Here is a 22,488-nt window from a genome sequence, read left to right as displayed (position 1 = left end):
ACAGCACATTTCATAGATCTAGATTCTAGAACAAACACTCCAAAAATTTATATGTTACCAAAAAAGACCCCAAATAGCCGCAGTTATGTTGACTAAGAAGAATAAAGTTGGAGGGATCACAATACCAGATACCAAGTTAATGCTATAAAGCCATCATAATCAAAACAGCCTGGTACTGGTACAAAAACAAGCATATAGATGAATGGAACAGGACACAGACCCCAGAAATTGACCCAAGCCATTACGCTCAATTAATATTTGACAAAGAAGGGAAGAGCATACAATGGATCAAGACAGTGTCTTCAATAAATGGTGCTGGGAAAATTGGACAGGTAGATGCAAAAAATGAAACTAGACCACCAACTTACACCATACACAAGAATAAACTCAAAATGGATAAAAGACTTAAATGTAAGTCATGAAACCATAAAAATCCTAGAAGAAACCATAAGCAGCAAAATCTCAGATATTTCTAGTAACACTATGTTTTTTTGGTTTTTTGTTTGTTTTTGTTTTTTTAGTAACACTATGTTTACTGATACATCTCCTAGGGCAAAGGAAACTAACAAGAAAATAAACAAATGCAACTATATCAAAATAAAAAGCTTCTGCACAGCAAAAGAAACCATCAACAAAATGAAAAGGGAGCCTAACATATGGGAGAACAAATTTGGCAATGATACATCTGATAAAGGATCAATATACAAAATATATAAGGAACTCATACAACTTAAAAAAAAGGAAAACAAACAATCCAATTAAAAAAAATGGGCAAAGAACCTAAATAAAATCTTCTCCAAAGTGGACATACAGATGGCCAAGAGACATATGAAAAATGCTCAAAGTCACTGATCATTAGAGAGATGCAAATTAAAATGACAATGAGATATTACCTCATACCTGTCAGAATGGCTACCAACAACAAATCAACAAATGACAAGTACTGGTAAGGATGTGGAGAAAAGGGAACCCTGGTACACTGCTGGTGGGAATGCAGACTGCTGCAGCCATTATGGAAAACAGTATGGAGTTTCCTCAAAAAATTAAATACGGCCCTAACCGGTTTGGCTCAGTGGATAGAGTGTTGGCCTGCGGACTGAAGGGTCCCGGGTTCGATTCCGGTCAAGGGCATGTACCTTGGTTGTGGGCACATCTCCAATGGGAGGTGTGCAGGAGGCAGCTGATCGATGTTTCTCTTCTCATTGATGTTTCTAACTCTCTATCCCTCTCCCTTCCTCTCTGTAAAAAATCAATAAAATAGATTTTAAAAAAAATTAAATATGGAACTTCCATTTGACCAAGTGATTCCACTTCTAGAAATATATCCTAACAAACCCGAAACACCAATCAGAAAGAATGTATGCACCCCTATGTTCATAGCAGCACAGTTTATAACTAAGATCTGGAAACAGCCCAAGTGCCCATCAGTAGATGAGTGGATAAAAAAGCTGTGAAATACTATAGAATATTATGCAGCAGTAAAAAAGAGCCTCTTACCCTTTGAGACAGGATGGAGGGACCTGCAGAGTATTATGCTAAGCAAAATAAGCCAGTTGGAGAAAGACAAGTATCACATGATCTCACTCATATGTGGAATCTAATGAACAAAATAGATCCAGAGACATAGAAGCATAGAACAGATTGCGGAATCTCAGAGGGAAGGTGGGGGAGGGTGGGTGGGTGGGAAGTTATCAACCAAAGAACTTGTATGCATGTATGTATAACCCATGGACACAGACAACAGGATGGTGATGGCTTGGGGCAGGCTAGAAGGGGTCAATGGGGGGAAGAAAGGGGGTCATATGTAATACTTTCAACAATAAAGATTTAATTTAAAAAATTTAGGGAAATCCTCACTATTCAACAACAGGAAATGTTGAAATATATTACATTATAAACATAACAGAATATTATACAACTTGAAACAATGATGGTGAAAGTTTCTAAATGGCATTGGAAAATACTTCCTGAATGTAAAAAAAGACATGAAATTTTATATCTAGTAATCAATCCAACTTTATATACATCAGACCCATGTAGAGTTGCTAAAACAAGTTATTCTTTAAAAATTTCCAGTAGAACATAGATCCAGAAGAATTTTCTCAACATTATACAAATAACTTAGATGTTGGACAAACTGCTTAAAAAAAAACACCACACAATTTATCAAAACTGAAAATAAGAAAGAATAAAAAAATCTAAATACTACATTATCTATTTGTAACTAACCCCTCTCCCCTTCAAAAGAAACAACCTGACCAAAGAGCATCACTGGGGAATTCTATCAAACATTTAAGAAAGAAAGAAAATGTATCATATAAACTGTTGAATAAAAGGAGAAGGGAATGATCCCCAACTCATATTTACAGTCAGCATAAACCCAGTATCAAAATCTGACAAAGGTATTACACGAAAATAAAATCACAGACCAGTATCCCTCATTAGATATCATATATGTGAAAATCATTAACAAAACATTAGCAAATTGGATCCAGCAACATATAAACCCCACTTGGTGATGATGTTACACTAAATGAATGGATGATTTCTCCCTCAGGTTCTTTCTAAAAATCAGTAACTGTAAAAATAACATGGACAGATTCCTTTATATTCCTAAAGTAATAAAGTAATAAATATGGAAGAGGCATTTAAAATTACTACAGCATATTCTTCCTTCTAAAGAGAAGCATCCTCACCCCAATGTAAATTCTCCAGAAACTTACACTGAATCAATAGTGTGATTTTTCAAAACAAGCATGTCCTCTTCCAACCTAATCAAAGTATTTTCCATGAGACAGGAATGAGTAGATAACAGGTATTATTTTCTTAGTAAGAATTTACCGTCCACATTACATACCAGGTTATAAACTCAAATGACTGCAGCCCCTATAATAAAAGGTGGTGAGACTATGGTGAGGAGTGAGCACAACCTCCCCATTTTGGGTCCTACTGGGAGATTTATCCAGGCAGTGCTCCAGGGCAGACTGAGGGAAGGTGAGGAAGGTGAGGAAGCCGAGGAAGGGGAGAAAAACTGGGAAGGGGTAGGTCACACACAGAATACCACAGAAGGCAGGCCCCTCCAGCCCCCCCCCCCCCCCCCGGGAACCCTGGACTGAATTTCTCTCAACCACAGCAATGACAGCTGGGCTTTCATATTCTATTCTCCACATGTCACTCAGAGATGAAAGAAATTCCCAGAAACTCCCTTCTGCAGTAGCCCAAGGGAGTCCTCCAAAGAAGAGCCAGAAGTGAAATCAAGCCAGCAGAGCAGGAGGGGCAGGAGAACTGACAGAGTATGCACCCAGTCCTAACTAGAACACCAAGGACTCAACTGCAGGCAACTGAGGGCAGCGCATGGTAGAATGCAGGCCCAGTGCTGTCTGCTGTTTTGATTTTTTCAAGAATAGTGAGAAACCATATTTTTAAAGTACAATTTTCCATTTGTATAAACTGTGTGAGCCAAGCAAAGAGGTCTATAGACTGAATTTGGCCCAGGGGGCACAGTTTGCAAACTCTGACACAGAGATTTAATATCCCAGCACAGGCACATAAAAATTTACTAAATACTGTTAGTAGAGGTCTTAACCACGCAGAAAAGCTTAAAATTATACAGACATAAAATTCCACACTCTCATAAACTGTAATGTCAACAAGAACTAACTGGAGCAAATTGGGCTGAGGAATGAGAAAGGAATATGATGCTATGATTTGGTATGAGGAGGACACTGAGGAGTCAGACAAGACAGAGCCTGACCTCCAGCCTGTGTTATAAGTGAAGGGCAGGTCAGTGGATGGATGAGGTCCATGGAGTGCCCCTACCACAGGTGGAACAAAATACTGAGCACTACCTAGAGTTGCTACCAGGTACGCAGCATCAACCTGTCAAAACAGAAAGACCCAGAAAAGCACAAACACAGGTCGGATTCAGGAGAATTCTAATAGGGTGGGGTCAGAGGGCTATGGTCTGAATGTGCCCCCTCCTCAAAATTCATGTTGAAATCCAAAAGCCCAATGTGATGGTTCTAGTAAGTGAGGCCTTTGGGAGGTGCTTAGTTATGAGGGTGTAGTCCTCATGAATGGGACTCGTGTGTATGAGAGATGAGGCACCAGACAGGTTGCTGGTACCCTCCTACCATGTGAGGACACAGTGAGAGAACACCAGCTATGAACCAGGAAGAGGGTCCTCACCAGAACAAGACCATGCTGGCATCTTGACCTTGGACTTCCCAGCCTCCAGAACTGTGAGAAAGAAATTTCTGTTGTTTATAATGCACCCAGTTCATGGTGTTTTGTTAGAGCAGCCTGGAATGGACTTAAGATGAAGTGTGTGCAAGGGTAGTTCGGGATGTGGACTAAAGTAAGACAAATTCCCATTGCTGAAAAGATCCTGACTTGATGCTTACTATATAAGACCTGGACACAGAGGATTAAGATATGGATCCAGTTACAAAAATGGAGCAAAAGGGAAGGACATGACTGCAGGAATAGAGAGAATCTCAATTATGAGATCTAGGACAGATAGAGATGGACATGTGGACATGACAACTTGATGCTGAGTCACCTGGGCAGTGCAGAGCCTTCTTCAATGCCTCATAAGGACAGGTTTGGTCCTAGAAGTAGGCTAAGCCAAATTCGGGATCAAGGGATAGCACAAATAAAGAGAAAGGAAGCATGTGTAGGCAAGGAGTCAGTCAGGCTGGCTTAGCTCCCAGTCCACGGTTATTCATCATCAGAGTGAGAGAGGAGCAACAGAAATATTACTCTTTAAAATCGGCATCATTCCCACAAGGCCCAGAGGACAGGGTAGCACTAACTGAAACAAAGCCATCAAATCTTTTCTCATTCCAGTTCCCCAGGGACAGCCTCCACTTTCTCCCTGTGCTCTGTCCTCCCGCTAGACAAAGGTCTATGACTGTTACATCCCATTTACCAAACTGGCATTTTTCCTGGACTGTGCTATACACAGTTCAGTAGGTATGCTGTATAAAAGGAGTCTATGTGCAAATAAATTCTTGAAAAAGCTAGATAAAAGAAATCTTTTCTGTTATGTGAGTCTTCTCAGAGTCTACAATATGAATCATAAATAACTATCAGGAAATTTTATACAGCAAATTCATTTAATCACAGAAAACTTATTTAGGGCATATTAAAAACATGTGCAGAAATCGTTCTTCAGTGTTTCCAAATTGAATCTTTTTAAAGACACTGTCTTTATATTAATTCAAACATATTTCATGAATGAAAGTCAAACTTTACATGGTTATTTATTGTTGTAAAAACACATAACATAAACTTTACCATCTTAATCCTTTTTTTTATTACCCTTACCTGAGAATATGTTATTTACTTATTTATGTTTTAAGAGAGGAAGGGAGAAGAAAGGAACATCAATGTGAGAGAGATACACAGATCAGCTGCGTCCCATACGCACCCAGACTGGGGATGGAGCCCTCAACCTAGGTATGTGCCCTGACCAGGAATTGAACCCATAACCTTTTGGTATATAGAACGACACTCCAACCAAGTCACCCAGCCAGGGCCCATCTTAATCCTTTTTAAGTGTGCAGTACAGTAATGTTAGATACACGTATTATTATGCAATAGATCTCAAGAACTTTTTCATCTTGCAAACTGAAACTAGGCCTCCTGTACAACCCACATTCCTCTTCCCCAGACTCTGGGAATCACCACTATACTTCCTGTTTCTAAGAATTTGACTACTTTAGATTCTTCATAAAACTGGAATCATACAGAATGTCATTTTATGACTGGCTTATTTCACTTGGCATAATGCACTCAAGGTTCATCCATGTTGTAGCATGTAACAGGATTTCCTTCCTTTATAAGGCTGAATAATAATCCCATTGTATGTGCATACCACATTTTCTTTATCCACTCATCTGTCAAGGGACATTTTAAGTTGTTTTCACCACTTGGTTAGTGTGAATAGTGTAGCAAAAAACCTGGGAGTACACATTTCTTTGAAATCCTGTTTTCTATTCTTCTGGATCTATACCCAGAAGTAGCCCTGCTGAATCATATGGTAATTTTATTTAATTTTTTGAGGTTCCTCCACACTGTTTTCCGTAACTGTGGCACCATTTTACATTCCCACCAGCAGTGCACAAGGGTTCCAATTTCTCTACATCCTCACCAATACTTATTTCCTCTCTCTTTCTCTCTTTTATTGTGGCCATCCTAACTGTGAGAAGTGATATCTTACTGTGGTTTAATTTGCATTTCCCTGATGATTAGTGGTGTCGAGCATCTTTTCATATACTTGTTGGCCATTTGTGCATTTTCTTTGGAGAAATGTCTATTCAAGTCTTTGCCCATTTTGTAACTGAGTGATTTGGTTTTTTGTTGCTGAACTATAGGACTTCTTTATGTATTTTGGATATTAATCTCTTATCAGATATCTGGTTCTTAAATATTTCCTCCCATTCTGTGAATACTCTGCAAGTATTTTCTCCCATTCATTACTTTTCACTCTTATTGCTTCCTTTGTAGTGCACGAGTTTTTCAGTTTGATATAGTACCATTTGTCTACTTTTGCTTTGTTGCTTGTGCTATTGGCGTCATAGTCAAGTAATTATTGTCACATTCAATGTCATGAAGCTTTCCCCCTATTTTTGTTTCTATAAGTTTTACAGTTTTAAGTCTTATGTTTAGGTGTTAAATCCATTTAGACTTAATTTTTGTATATGCTATAGGGTAAGGGTGCAACTTCATTTTTTTGCATGCAGATATCCAGTTTTCCCAGCACCACTTGTTGAAGAGACTATCCTTTCCCTATTGTGTAGCCTTGGCACGCTTGTTGAAGCCCATCTGACAATAAAGTGAGGGTTTATTTCTGGGCTCTTTATTCTGTTCCATTGGTCTACATATCTTTATGCTAGTACCACACTGTTTTGTTGTTGTTAATCCTCACCCAAAAATATTTTTCTGTTGTTTTTTTTGTTTGTGTTTTTGAGAGTGGAAGGAAGAAGAGGGGAGAAAAGGAGGGAAAAAGAAGAAAAGGGGAAAAGAGAGAGAGACAGAGACAGAGAGATCGATGTGAGAGACGCATCAATTGGTTGCCTCCCACACGCTCCCTGACCAGGGCCTGGGGACCGAACCTGCAACTCAGGTACATGCCCTTGACTGGGGACTGAACCCGAGACCCTTCAGTGCTCAGGCCGATGCCTCAACCACTGACCCACACCGAGCAGGGCAGTACCATACTGTTTTGATTACAGTTTTGTAATATGTATTTAAAAAATCAGGAGGTATGAGCCCTCCAGCCTTGTTTTTCTTTCTCAAGATTGTTTGGCTATTCAGAGTCCTTTAAAATTTCCCATATGAATTTTGAATGTTTTTTTTTCTATTTAAAAAAAATGCCAATGTGATTTTGATAGGTATTGCTTTGAATCTATAGACTGCTTTGGGCAGTATGGCCATTTTAATAATATTGTCTTCTAATTCATGAACAGAGGATACCTTTTCATTTATTTATATGTATCTCCTTTAATTTCTTTCAGCAATATTTCACAGTTTTCACAAGTTTTTCACTTCTTTGATTAAATTTATCCCTAAGTATTTTTTGATGATTTGTAAATGGGATTTTTTTTTTTAAGTTTTTATTGATTTCAGAGAAGAAGGAAGTGGAAGAGAGACAGAAACATCAAACATCTAACAAAACCTTGTTAGAACTAAAACAAACTCAGCAAAATACAGGATACAAAATCAATAAAAATCAGTTTTTATATATTAACAACGAAAAACCTGAGTCCTAGCCGATGTGGCTCAGTGGCTGAGTGTTGACCCATGCGCCAAAAGATCACAGGTTTGATTCCTGATCAGGGTACATGCCCAGGTTGCAGGCTTGATCCCCAATAGGGGCTGTGCAGGAGGCGGCCGATTGATTATTCTTTCTCATCATTGATATTTCTATCTCTCCCTCTCCTTTCTCTCTCTGAAATCAATTTTAAAAAAACATATAAAAATATTTAGTGATTTATATATATTTAAGATCACACCATCTGTGAACAGAGATCATTTTACTTTACTTTTCAGATTTGGAAGCCTTTTCTTTTTTTCTTCCCTAATTGCTCTGGCTAGGACTTCCAATATTGTGCTGTATAAAAGTGACGAGAGCAGGCATCTCTGTCTTCTTCCTGATCTTGGAGAAAAAGCTTTTTGTTTTTGACTGTTGAATATGATGTTTGTTGTAGGCTTTTCATATATGGCTTTCATTATGTTGAGGTATGTTCCTTCTATTCCTAGTTTTATAAGTGTTTTTCTCATGAAAGGGTGTTTAATTTTGTCAAATGCTTTTTCTAGCTCCACTAATGATGTGGTTTTTGTCCTTCATCCAAATGGACACATTTTTAAGTCAAATTAATTTTTGTTTCTTTAATAAGAGCTATGATCATATATTCAATACAATCTTATCCTGAGACCAGAAACTACAGAGTTTTAGAGATGATAGGGATCTTAGAAATCAACTAATCCAACTCAGACCCAAAAAGACTTCTCCAATATCATACTGCAAGGAAGAGTTGATACTCCATCCTAGTGGAAAATACATAATTTTTGTATTGGTGCCTTTCCATGTAGTTACACATAATTTATCCTACAATACAAGAAATACTCTAAAATCTGTCTGAAAATATATGGGTGAGGAGGTGTGTACACATACAAAATATCTGCATCAAAGCATCAAAACAGTGAAAAAATGGAAACAATCTACATAGAGGATTGGTAGACAGGTATGACCATAAAAAAAATACTATGCAGCTCCTGTTAAGACTGATGTTTTCATTGACATGGCTGCAATTCAGTAAGTGAAAAAAGTAACAAAACGGTATATGAAGTTTGATTCCATTTCAAAAATTGTGTGTACATACATATGCACTTAAAATATCTAGGATTTATACAAAAATGTAGTGTTTTCATGAATAATAATTCTTATGTGATTTATACTTAGATATATTTTCTAATTTCTGTACAAAGACAATATATTCCCCATGTAATTTAATAAAAGATTAATATTAAATAATGTAGAAAAATCTCATGTATACATCTTTAAAACAAACAGCTTAACCCTGTAGATAATTCCTAATTGCTCACTCATGTATGGTTCTTTTGTCATGCTATATGAAGACCAGCTTATGCTCACAGATGGGCTTTCCTCCATTTAATCAATGAAGTTTGAGTTACATTCCTTTTAGCTGACTCTACCTTCCTTAACCAAAAGTCTTAGGCATTTTCTACAACATTTTCAGGATTAATGTAATACATCAGCGCCTATGCCTCTAGTCAAACTTATTTGAGGTATTCCAAACATCTGAAGGGGATACTGAGTAGTCTGTTTTGATTACCTGTGTCCATTACCAAAGCACTTCCCTTACCAATAAATAAAGTCTGTGTCCAAAAAACAAAAATATAATCAATTAAAAATCTAAGTTCTTTCCCTTCCCTTCATGAACATTTCAGTTTAACCATAGTAGGCCCATAAAAGATAGACATCTGTACAGGTAGGGGCAGAGAGAAGCCCCCCCAGAGTAAGCAACACATCTACATGAGAGAGAATTGTGCATGTACATACATGTGAAGGGGATAAAATTACAACAACAACAACAAAGACACAGGAGTCAGCTTGTAGGAGCTCTTACTAGCCAAATCAGGGATAATCTGAACATGAAAAGAAATAAAAATGGTAATGGATCACAACCCACTGAAAATAAATAGGAATCTTTTGAGTTCATGCTGAGATTTCAAAAAACAAAAAAAATTAAGTTTAATGAGAAATGGGGATATTTAGAATTTCAAAATACCTTCACAACAAAATATGAATTACAAATGGGAAAAAGCACAGATTACAGTGGAGAATTCTGGGAGACATCACCATAATCAAGAGTTCAAAGACAACAGCATCAGTAATGGAGTGTGAAGAAAACAGTTAATACATCAGCCCTCACACAGTCCTCGGAAGAAAGATCTGCATGCAAAGATGGTCCACTGTTAACTACTGGGAACTTGGATTTAGAGCAAGCATGTCTAACTTAAAGGCTAACACGGGCCAAATAAGCAAATTTTAAGTTTATGTGGGCCGCAAAAAAACAAAAGCTTCAATTTTCTTAGAAATGCAGGTTTATTTCAATAGAGACATGCTGAATACAAAGGGCTAAAATAAATGAGTAATCATTAACATAAAATAATAGAACATTTTAATAAAATTAGTATTTTTTCTTGAACATTAACTTACCAGACACTGAATAACTGCACAATTTAATAAGCATAATGCAAATAAACCTGCTTTTCTTGTTCTCCGGAAGTGAAATACTTCCTGTTGTGCACCCCAAACAAGTCAGTACAAGACTAGTGACATGGCAATCGGCTGCTAAAATATTCACTGCTAGCATTAATGGAGAGAAATGGTGCACCTGTACTTAAGGTGCGTAAGAGAATTGAATGCAACACAATTATAGTAATCAGTCATTAGTGAACGTTGTAGTTTGTTATTAATAATTATGTATAATAGGATATTATAAAAATTAAGTTATGAAATTTTTATTAAAACATTTCTTACAAGCCATTATACTGGCTGGGCCACAAAAATATTCGTTGTGGGCCACATGCGGTTCGTGGGCTGCGAGTTTGACATGCTTGATTTAGAGAGTAGTCCCACCATTCCCTAAATGAGAAGGGTGTTTCAATGTGAAATTGTTCAGACAAACAATATGGTTTATGCAGAACACTGGAGGGGTTAAGTGTGTCTTCAGTGTGACTCCTCTAGGGCAAAACTCTTGGGAGCTTGCCTTAGCTTTCCTTGCTGAATATGCTTTGTCACCTTACCCTATAATAAATCTTAGCTGTGAACATGATTGTTATACTGAGTCTTTCTAGCAATAGCAACTACCAAATCCAGGAATGGTCTTGGGAAAACCCAGCAGAAGACAAATCAAAACCGGGTGCTACATAATAGGATACAATAAGAAGAATACAGCATCACTTCTGTAAGATCCCCACCCCAAATACATAACCTGAACCAAATTTTACAAAACATGAGATAAACCCAAAGAGGAACTTTCTAAATAATAACTAATCTGCAATTTTGAAAAGTGCCAAGATTATTAAAGTCAGGAAAAGACTAAGAACAGTTCCAAATGTGAAAGACTAAAGGGACGTGAATACTAAATGCACTGTGCGATTCTGGACTGGATCCTCTTTTCTCAAAAGGGCATTATTGGGACAGCTGGTGATACTAAAGTCAGATCTACAATAACAGTCACATGTCAGCGTTACTTTTCCTGACTTGGATGGATAAGGTACATAGGAAAATTTCCCTATTGGTAGGAAATAGCTACTAAAATGTCCAGGATCATGAAATCACACCAGGACCTTCGTTTCAAATGGTTTAGTGTATAAAAGCATTCTTGCTACTCTTCTTGCAACTTTTCTCTGAGTCTGAGATTGTTTAAAAATACAGAGTAAAATAACAAGAATGGTGATGTGGGTACCATTCCTTGGTACCCACGCCCATCTTTAGAATGACGTACTAAGTGACGGTACAAAGTCCTATGTAGGAATTGCAGAAACTAGGTTGGGGCTGAAAAAAGACCCTTTTCCCTCACCAAGAAAAAAGTTTACATAATCAAGAAAGCTTCTAAGCCAAATACTTTAACTGTACTGGCTCATGATTATTGAACAATCACTAAGCGCAGAAAAATCACTGAGGTTAGAGTTGATTATCATTTATCTAGTAAATTACTTAATAAATCTTAACTGTTGGTGATAAAATTAAGAGTTTTTATTCAGTGTAAATTTTCATAGATCACTTTCAGCTAGAAAAGCCCATCTACAACATGTACTGCCAAAGAATGACTGAAAAATTCCAAAATCACGAAATTACCGCTTGTGTGCTTCCTGTTTGCTGCGACATTCTTCACAGTAGTATTTATATTCACTGCATAGAGTTTCTGTGTTGCTAAAACCCCTGTGTAAAATTCAAAATAAATTTATTTTGTCTATTACCAGAAAATCATGTATTCATTTAGAAATACTCTAAAGATATTCATTAAAATTCATGATGAATAACTACACTTACCTTAAACAGTGAGTAATTGATGTATTTTGTTCCACATCAACAGAAAGGTCTAAAAAATCTTCATCTTTGCTGCTTATCTGTAAAAATAGGAAATTACCTTTGATTTTTTTCAAATATCAGTAAACCACTATTCCAAAATGATATAATTAAATGCATTCTAGTATTAGTAGTAAGTATATGAAGAATCCTTTTTCCCCAAGTTCAAAAGAAAAGGACTTGATTTGGATTATTCAAAAGAACACTGAATAAATAACTCTGATTGCCTGTGAATGATTCTCTTATTGGCAAAGGCTAGTATGATATGAAATGCCATTATTTTCCAAAGTCTTGGTGTTACTGTAAAGCATGAAACAAACTGTACCATATGCACCAATTCTTAAAACAAAAGCAGGCCAAGAATGAATGAGAATGCTTGGCAAAGGACATGATACCTGTATTGTTTTACCATTTAAGAAAATAATTTAGCCCAAAATGCCAAATCCCAATCTTCATTTATGTCCTTTTATATCTCAAAATAAAACCTAATATAAAATTCTGTTTGACTTATGGGCAAATCGCCTTATAAAAATGGTTATTACTTATTCATTTGAATTGGATTAGACCAGAACTTCTGACATCAATTTTCCTTGCTATTTCCTCCTTCAGTGACTTCATGTCCAAAGTGACCATACAATAGGAGAAAAGTCTGACTCAGTTCCCCTGTGTCTCTCACCTACAATGACTATACACCCAATCCAGTAAATGCTTTTCTGTTTCAATTGCATCGTTATAAGCTCAGAGTCATTACCTTGTGACATTTTGTAACTATATATATTAGGTACTTGTGCAAATACTAGTATGAGTAAACAGAAGTATGTGTATGCACTGCAAGCTAACTCACCTGGGTATTGAAAGATTCAGTGAAAAAGAAGGGGGGTGGGAGGGAAGAAGGGGGAAGGACAAGTAACAGAGGAAAGAGAATATGATGTGTTTAAGAAAAAATAATTAGCCCGGTGTTGTAGGAACGTGGTAGGGTGGTAAGAGATAGTATGGGAGAGGTAGGATAAAGCCAGATCAGGCAGGGCTGTATATCAGATCAGCTTTGTATCAGATCAGACAGGCCCAAAGAGAAATACAGATGAAGGAGTATGGTGTTTCTCAAAATGAGTTTTGTGGTTCTCAGACACTGTCTCAAGGGTCTTCATCTTAAATTTTCATTTTTATGGCAACATAAAAAATTTGACATAAGGATGCTCTGGATCATCTGGATATATCTGAGTTACTTATGTTTCTGTTCACAATTATTTGTGTTGGTGCCAGGTGATTGCTAAATGGGGCAGTGCTTAACTTTTAAGTGTTTGTAAACATGTCTGGTTATTGTTGGGCTACTACGTCCCAATATGAGGTCAGACCCGGCATCTGGGAGATACAGGTCTAAAACTAAGTGAACAAGTCTAACTAGGAAATTGCCAGCACAGGTGGTAATGAAATGGAACATAACCCTCCCAATACAGAGTGAGAGGCAGTCCAAAATGAAACTCTGGAGGATACTTACTTTAAAAGGATAAATGAAAGAAGAAAAGCCAAGTAATGAGAGCAAGAAAGAAGCATCACAAAACAGAGAACACCAGAAGGGGGTGTTGTTACAGAAACCAGCCTCCTACCAACTAGGAGAGTGACAACTGCATCACTAAAATCTGCCATACAAACACTACCTTCTCCAGGAAGTCCATCCGAACCTTCCCAAATGCTTCCCACTCCTACCTGGATTAGGTCTACTGTTCTCTGGCTCCATGGCATCTTGTGTATGGTTCCCTAAACCATACACACTGTACTGGAACTGCTGACTAGTTGTTGAGCGGACATCAATACCCTATGAGCATCTTGAGACCAGAAATCTTCCCCCAACCTCTACCCATCTTTTACTTGGTATAGTTGGTATTTAAATATTTGTGCAAAACTAAATGAAATTTGGTACTAATGAACATCAAAATTACATTGTAGATTATGAGAAAATATTCTCAATTCCCTTAACTCATGGGAGACTATCTACAAATATATTATAGGCCACAGGAGGTCCTAGTGAAGAATGGGTAGACAGATCACTATCTACACATTACAAATCAAATTAATAAATATTTGAGCGCTAATAAGGATGGCTGATAGAACTTTCTCCCATCTCCCAATATCCCCAGTCTACAAAATAAACTTCTAAGTCCTTAGCAGAGCATCCCAAAGACCTCCACATAGATTCCCAAACCTACCTTGCCAGTCTCACCTATTACTTCATTGCTCAACATCCTAAACAAATTCAATTCTTTTCTATCTCAATGAAGAAGGTTGAATTATATATATCTTCTAACACAAACCAAGTTCTATTATACTAAACATCAAGCAACTGCCAAATTATCTAAGTAGTTGTAAATTAGATAATTTGGCAGTTGCTTGATGTTTAGTATAATAGAACTTGGTTTGTGTTAGAAATACTGCTCCAATAATCTGTCAATGTTTCCTGAAGCTTAGAATTCAGTTACGATAAAAAAAATTTCTTTATAAGATACATCAAAAAACTCATGTTAAAATAATTGAAGTTGAGAAGGAAAGGGGGCAGGCAGAAGAGGATAAAGGGGGTATAAATGTTGATGGAAGGAGACTTGACTTAGGGTGGTAAATATACAATACAACATACAGATGATGTATTATAGAATCGTACATCTGAAACTATATAATTTTATTAACCAATGTCACCCCAATTAATTCAGTAAAAAATTGAATTTGCTTAGATTGAATAAAAATGAGTATTGAATTGAATCCCCAACATCAAACATTGACCATTCAAAGCCATTACTGCAATTAACTGATGGTTGCACCAATGAACAGAGCACAACACCAAAGATACCTTTACTCTCTAACTCAAAAACATCTTCGCAGGCTGTTAATGTATTTAACCATTCAGTCATACCTCTTTAACTTGATCTGAAAGCGGCTCACCAATACAAATTTATTTAGAAAAGGAAATTTTATTTATTTACTACTATTATGTCCTTCATTAATTAAAGTCACAATACTGACAATGATCATTCTGCAAATGCCAAGTTTATAGTTTAAAAATTAATGCATAAACACTCAATATATCACTCATTGGTGTTGGTTATGATTTTTTTTTTCAAACAAATGGTGTTGGAACAACTTGACATCTACATGCAAAGGAAAAATATCTAGACATCAATCTTATACCTTTCACAAATTATAAAATGTAAACTATGAAACTCTTAAAAGATTAACATAGGAGAAAATCTAGATGACCTTGGGTTTGGTAAAAACTTGTTAGAGATACAACACCAAAAGCATTTCAAGAACACCAACAGTATTTCCATGAAGAAAAAAAAAACTGGACTTTACTAATATAAAAATCTTAAAATTGAAATATTAAAAACTTCTGATCTGCCAAAAACATTGTTAAAAGAATGAGAAGATAAGACCGCAGACTGGGAGAAAATATTTGCAAAAGACATATCTGCTAGTAATAAAGAAGTATATCCAAATTATACAAAGAACTCTTAAAACTCAACAACATGAAAACAACCCTATTTTAAAAATAGGAAAAATATGTGTGCAGACACCGCACCACAGAAGATATACAGATGGCAAATAAGCACATGAAAAGATGCTCCACATCAGCCACTGGGGTCTTGGCAACGGAGTATTTTTCCCTCTTCAAGTGTACACAGTATGCTTTAGTCTTTATTCCAACCATAAACAATAAATATAACTGTGAAAGAGGAAAAACAAAATAGTATACCTCCCTGACCTATAAGTTTCTTACGAGCTGAACTAATACATGATTTCCAGACAAGGGTCTATGGCCTTTTGAAATGAAACAAAATCAAACAGCTCACTGCAGTATTTTTCTGTCACCGCAGATGTTCACAAAAGCAGCATTATGAAAATGTGTAGAGATTCTTTCTTGCATATATGCATACAAGGTCCTTGGTTAATTACCTCCCACCCACACACCCTCCCCCACCTTCCCTCCAAGATTCCAAACTTTGTTCCATGCTTCCATGTTGAGAGATTTCTTTTCACCTAACAAGTCCATCTTTAACATTTATCCTACACCAGTGATGGCGAATCTTTTGAGCTCGGCGTGTCAGCATTTTGAAAAACCCTAACTTAACTCTGGTGCCGTGTCACATATAGAAATTTTTTGATATTTGCAACCATAATAAAGACTTATATTTTTGATATTTATTTTATATATTTAAATGCCATTTAACAAAGAAAAATCAACCAAAAAGCGTGTCAACTCTGACACGTGTGTCATAGGTTCACTATCACTGTCCTACACCTAAGAATTACAGCTTCCAAGTTTATCTCTCATACTTATTATCCTCAAAAAACTTTTACAATAATGAATTAAATTTTTTTCTATACAAAATGTTACAATATACTTACAGTTTCACATGTAAGACATCTGGTTTCATTAGTTAATGTTCCCTGAAAAATCTCATGAACCCATGTTGGGTCTGGTGTGCTGTTGTTGTTCTCACTGTCAATGTTACCATTCGGGAGACGGCCATTTTGTTTTTCCTGCTTTCTCTCTTCTTGTAAAATATCAGCAATTGTATTTAGTAGGTAATTTAAAAACTCATGGGCATCTTGCTGCATATAGTTGTCAAAAAGCTCTAAAAATAGAAATATATTAGAGAATTATTTCAGAATGAATAACTTCATTTAAAAGCTAACTTTAAAAAAGAATAGTATTCCATTAGAACTAAGTAAAAATATTTGGTAGTGTTAGTAATTTACAAGAAATAAATATCTTTCACATCTAAAAATTATGACTGAATTTGGAGAAATAAAGTTAAGATGAATTTTTTTAAAAAAATAATACTAACTGATCCATGAGAAAAGGGCAAAACCTATCCTCATACATTTAACATAATGTACTGGGAAGACAAGAAACAATTGCTTTTTATTAGCTCATCTAATTTATTATCCCACATATATTACAACATGGCAGTTTTTAAGAAGGTGGACAACCTCTTGCTGCTGTCAAGCCAAACGCATAAAAATCACACAGAACGTATGTCAAACTTACAAATGACTGGGCCATACATCCCAGAGATTTTGATTTAGTCAGTCAGTCAGAGGTGAGGCCTGCAACCTTGACTTCCCAAAGCCCTTCCAGGTGACTCTGATGTTTACTGAGTTTTAAGAAATAATGATATCAGGATTTATCTATTTAATCTAGATAATCTCCAAGGGCTCTTCCAAATGTGAGATTTTATAACTCCAGGAAATATTCCCTGCAGTTATACTGACAGTTGCTAACAATAAGTGTTTTACCCAGTGCTTGACATTATACAATCCTAAAATTGAAGAATAAGGACTTTAGAGGTAGAATCTCATTTGATCTTAACAATCCTATGAGATTGTTACTGACATTATTTTACAAATAGGGAAATGGGACCAGGGAGGATAAACTCACACTGCCAGGAAACAGCAGAGCCAATATTCAGACCAGACAGCTGAACTCCACCAAGCTGCACACAAAGCTTACAATGTGAGCCTTGCACACAGAGCACTGCAGCTTAGTCAACACTACGCATTGAGAAATTACCCAGTTAGGAAATTTCGCCTTCAGATCTTTAATGCACATTTAATGAATTCCAGAAAGACTACATTTTTTAAATGAAAGAATACAAATTTAGAAGAAAATTTAGGGAAAGTCTAAGACAGTGGTTCTCAACCTGTAGGTCGCGACCCCTTTGGGGGTGGAATGACCCTTTCACAGGGGTCGCCTAAATACATCCTGCATATCAGATATTTACATTACGATTCATAACAGTCGCAAAATTACAGTTATGAAGTAGCAATGAAAATAATTTTATGGTTGGGGGTCACCATAACATGAGGAACTGTATTGAAGGGTCGCGGCATTAGGAAGGTTGAGAACCACTGGTAAGATGAAACGAATATCAAAAATTACATTTTAGAAGAGCTACAGATATGACTGCACAAAATTAAGCGCTATGCATTAGGAATCATTTAAAAGTTAAAAATAAACAGTAAAACCTGGAAATTATTAATATTCTCTACAAATACAAAAGAAAATGCAAAATGGGCAAAGGACTTCAAATCAACAACTTATAAAAACAAAATTCAAAAGGTTAAGAAACATGATTTTCCTATCTGTAAAATGGAATAGCATCTTCCTTTGAAAGGCTACCATAAAAATAAAATGGGCACAAGTGAAAATATTTCTTGGGGAGCTATATGAAAAGAAAAGAAAGCACGAGTTTAATTTTGGTGTCAAAAAGACCAAATATCATATTTAATGTGCAAGACTGGATTCATATTATGGATCCACCTCTAATCATCACATATCATAGGCAATTTACTTAACCTTACCTTTCTGTTGGACTGCAAATCAAATACAGTAATATTAAGAACAAAACTGAAGTCACACTTCATTTCTCTGCTATAAATTTGTCCTGAGGGGTTTGATTAGCCTTAAACTCCCTAAGTTGTTTTTAACAGTTTTACAAGTTACTGCTTTAGCCTATGCAGACTAAGCATCTAACAGATCTTTAATTTGGTATGACATGTGTCCACTGGTTTTTGCCCACAAGGACAGTAAATCCAAAGCTCTATGACACTATTCCCCACCACTGCTCACAGAAGTCACTGCACTACCCCGGACACCAAGACAGCCTGCACCTCTGCAAAACCTCCTGGCCACCCCACCTCTCTGAGACCAAGCCAAGCCCTGCTTGCAACCCTCAGGTGGTTCTGCCATTGGATCAGTCTAAGCCAGCGGTTCTCAACCTGTGGGTCGCAACCCCTTTGGCAGTCGAATGACCCTTTCACAGGGGTCGCCTAAGACCATCCTGCATATCAGATATTTACATTACGATTCATAACAGTAGCAACATTACAGTTATGAAACAGCAACGAAAATAATTTTATGGTTGGGTTACAACATGAGGAACTGTATTTAAAGGGCCAGAAGGTTGAGAACCACTGGCTAAGCCAAAGTTAAAACGACAGAAGTCAATTGCCTTTAACCTTGCCTCTTACTAGAATAAACTTCCATCCCTGAAATACTACTTCACCCCCAACCCCAGTCTCCTGTTCCCTACTCCTCTCATTCCCTCTGTCCTTATTTCCTTCCTCAGCCTAGTGACTTTCTTCTTTCCTGACCCTTTATGTTGTTCCTTCTAAAAAACACTTTCTGTTCAAAACTCTCTATCTCTTCAACATATTGCAACCTTTCTAGCTCCCTGCTGCCACTTAAACAACCACACTCTCACTTGCAGGTAAAAACTCATTCTCAATCAAAAATAGCTCTTAAGATCTGGCCATACTACCTTCTCCCTCTTATCTCTGCAGTCACCTGCCAACCTCCCCTTACTCACCCACGGATGGCCTGCCTCCTGCTTTCTCTGTCCAGCCTGACTCCTGATTTCTCTGCCCAGTCTGACTCCTGCCTCCTGCTTTCTCTGTCCAGCCTGACTCCTGATTTCTCTGCCCAGTCTGACTCCTGCCTCCTGCTTTCTCTGTCCAGCCTGACTCCTGATTTCTCTGTCCAGCCTGACTCCTGCCTCCTGCTTTCTCTGTCCAGCCTGACTCCTGCTTTCTCTGTCCAGCCTGCCTCCTGCTTTCTCTGTCCAGCCTGACTCCTGCTTTCTCTGTCCAGCCTGACTCCTGCTTTCTCTGTCCAGTCTGACTCCTGACTCCTGCTTTCTCTGTCCAGCCTGACTCCTGCTTTCTCTGTCCAGCCTGCCTCCTGCTTTCTCTGTCCAGCCTGACTCCTGCTTTCTCTGTCCAGCCTGACTCCTGCTTTCTCTGTCCAGCCTGCCTCCTGCTTTCTCTGTCCAGCCTGCCTCCTGCTTTCTCTGTCCAGCCTGCCTCCTGCTTTCTCTGTCCAGCCTGACTCCTGCTTCTCTGTCCAGCCTGCCTCCTGCTTTCTCTGTCCAGCCTGACTCCTGTTCTTTCTCTGTCCAGCCTGACTCCTGTTTTCTCTGTCCAGCCTGATTCCTGCTTTCTCCGTCCAGCCTGACTCCTGCTTTCTCTGTCCAGCCTGCCTCCTGATTTTCTCTGTCCAGCCTGACTCCTGCTTTCTCTGTCCAGCCTGCCTCCTGCTTTCTCCGTCCAGCCTGACTCCTGCTTTCTCTGTCCAGCCTGCCTCCTGCTTTCTCTGTCCAGCCTGACTCCTGCTTTCTCTGTCCAGCCTGACTCCTGATTTCTCTGTCCAGCCTGACTCCTGCTTTCTCTGTCCAGCCTGACTCCTGATTTCTCTGTCCAGCCTGACTCCTGACTCTTGCTTTCTCTGTCCAGCTGGACTCCTGCACCAACCTTGCTGCTTTCAGTGTTTACGCAGCTTCCTTACTTGCACGTGAACCCCTTAAAAATCAAAAGCTTTCCTTTCTCTCACTCTCCACCCCAGGTCACAGATGCGTAACAACCCACCTCAGAAGGCCCATTAGGAAAAGTACTGAGCCCTGGCTGATGTTGCTCAGTGGTTAGAGCAGCGGCCTGAACACTGAAGGTCTCGGGTTTGATTCCCGGTCAAAACCACGTACCTGAGTTACAAGTTTGATCCCTGGCCCAGGTCAAGATGCATGCAGGAGGCAACCAATTGATGTGTCTCTCTCACATTGATGTTTCTCTCTCTCTCTCTCTCTCTCTCTCTCTCTCTCTCTCTCTCTCTCTCTCCCTCCCTCCCTCCTCCCTCCCTCCTCCCTCCCTCCCTCCCTCCCTCCTCTTCCCTTCCTTCTAGTCTCTCTAAAAAGCAATGGAAAAATCCTCAGGTGAGAATTAACAAAAGAAACAAACAAAAAAGATAAGAACTGAAAGGCTCTGGCATGGTAGCTCAGTTGGTTGGAACAGTTGTCCCTTATAACAAAAGGTTGCAGTGGAGGTAACCATCAATGTTTGTTTGTTCCTTTTCTTTTCTTTCTTTTTTCTTCCTCTCTCTCTCTCTCTCTCTCTCTCTTCCCTTCCTCCCTCTCTAAAAGAACAAAAATCAATAAAAACATACCCTCAGGTGAGGATGAAAATATATATATATATATATATATATATATATATAGACTGGAAGGAAAGTATGCTAGCGTTGACTAGGGGAATTAAGAAAAGTGGAAATAAATTGGAAAAGTCATAGAGAGATCTAAAAAAGGAGGATTATGGGAGAGGACCAGTAAGAAGATTTTATAAACACTGCCTAGTTAAGGTGAGAGCCAAATAATTCACTACGGTCGATAAAAAATATACTTTAACATATACACGTTTTTCAAAATAATTAGTTCTTTTTAAAGCAAAACTGTGCAAATGTTTTTGTTTTTTAAAAACTTGAAACACCTTTTATTGAATGTTCTTTTAACAGAGAACAATGACTTCATATTCACAGAAATACCCTGACTGACTTGAAAGAGCCAGAAATGAGATGCAAAGTAAACCAGAAAAATACTCTTTAAGTGTTTTGTTGAAATAATTAAAATACTATACAGTGTATTTTCTATAAATATAGTACGCTGAATATACCAGAATCTTGCACTATCTGAGAACAGCCACTACAGTTTTAAAAACCTCAACAAGCACTTCATTAACACCAAACATCAACTAAATGGCCTCAGGACAATCCCTGTAAACTACATTATATTTCATTTTTTAAATCATGGTTTTCTTTCTCCTGTGCTAAGTAGCCTAATGGGAAAGGTGAATTTCAAACTTGCTTTGGAAAATTAAACAAACACATTCATTCATTCATTCATCCATCCACTCATTCAACAAATATTTAGTAAGCACCTACTATGTGCCAGGAACTGGATTATGTGCTGGGAATACAATGGTGAGCAAAAACAAATGGGTTCTCTCCATCATGGAACTGATAGTCTAGTGGGAGAGACAGACAATTTCATTATTAAATAAATGTATATAAAATGTATAAACATTTATAGTCCAGATATAGCTGCAACATTAATGCCCAAAAAAGAAAACAAAGTCACTACTTATAAATAAGTTATGTTTTCTTTATAATTCAGAAATAGCAATAGCTTTCATGACACAAAATGTCCTTCAAACTCTTTTGAAGAAAAAAGACTGAAACGAATATGGGAAATTATTTACTCAAATATGTTTAATAAGTGTTATTTGTAAACAACTAATATTTCCTCATTTGAGGAAGACCAACACCTAAAAATAATATATATATACATATATATATATTTAAATTTATATTTGTATCTCTTCACAGCACCTGACATTATTATTTATATACAGGATCCTTGAGACCAGGACCCTTTCTATCTCATTTACAGCTGTATTCCCAGCACTTAGAACAGTGCCTGCCACATAGCAGATGGACTTGACAGTTTTTGAATGAATGAACCAACTAACAAGGAACAGGGATT

General features: G+C 37.5%; 1 protein-coding gene across 6 annotated transcripts in view; it reads right to left on the bottom strand.

The window, feature by feature from the left end:
* The window catches only part of USP12 (ubiquitin specific peptidase 12), a 121,970-nt gene that overhangs the window by 19,411 nt on the left and 80,071 nt on the right, over positions 1 to 22,488 (bottom strand). For 4 of the 6 annotated variants that reach the window (XR_004966407.1, XM_036301800.1, XM_036301803.1 and 1 more), the window contains 3 exons: positions 16,526 to 16,755; positions 12,092 to 12,168; positions 11,897 to 11,980 (listed from right to left, as the gene is read on the bottom strand). Coding sequence is in view for 5 of the 6 variants with exons in the window: in XM_036301800.1 (XP_036157693.1) it covers positions 11,897 to 11,980; positions 12,092 to 12,168; positions 16,526 to 16,755 (391 nt within the window). In the remaining variant the exon portion in view is untranslated. Of the gene's footprint in view, positions 1 to 11,896; positions 11,981 to 12,091; positions 12,169 to 16,525; positions 16,756 to 21,887; positions 21,971 to 22,488 lie in introns of all 6 variants that reach the window. The other 2 variants (XM_036301802.1, XM_036301801.1) reach the window with 2 other exon arrangements.

Source organism: Myotis myotis, unplaced genomic scaffold (assembly GCF_014108235.1).
Source record: "Myotis myotis isolate mMyoMyo1 unplaced genomic scaffold, mMyoMyo1.p scaffold_m19_p_3, whole genome shotgun sequence".
NCBI classification, from domain to species: domain Eukaryota; kingdom Metazoa; phylum Chordata; class Mammalia; order Chiroptera; family Vespertilionidae; genus Myotis; species Myotis myotis.
The sequence above is the reverse complement of the archived record's forward strand: the minus strand, read 5'-3'. Positions and strand labels throughout refer to the sequence as shown.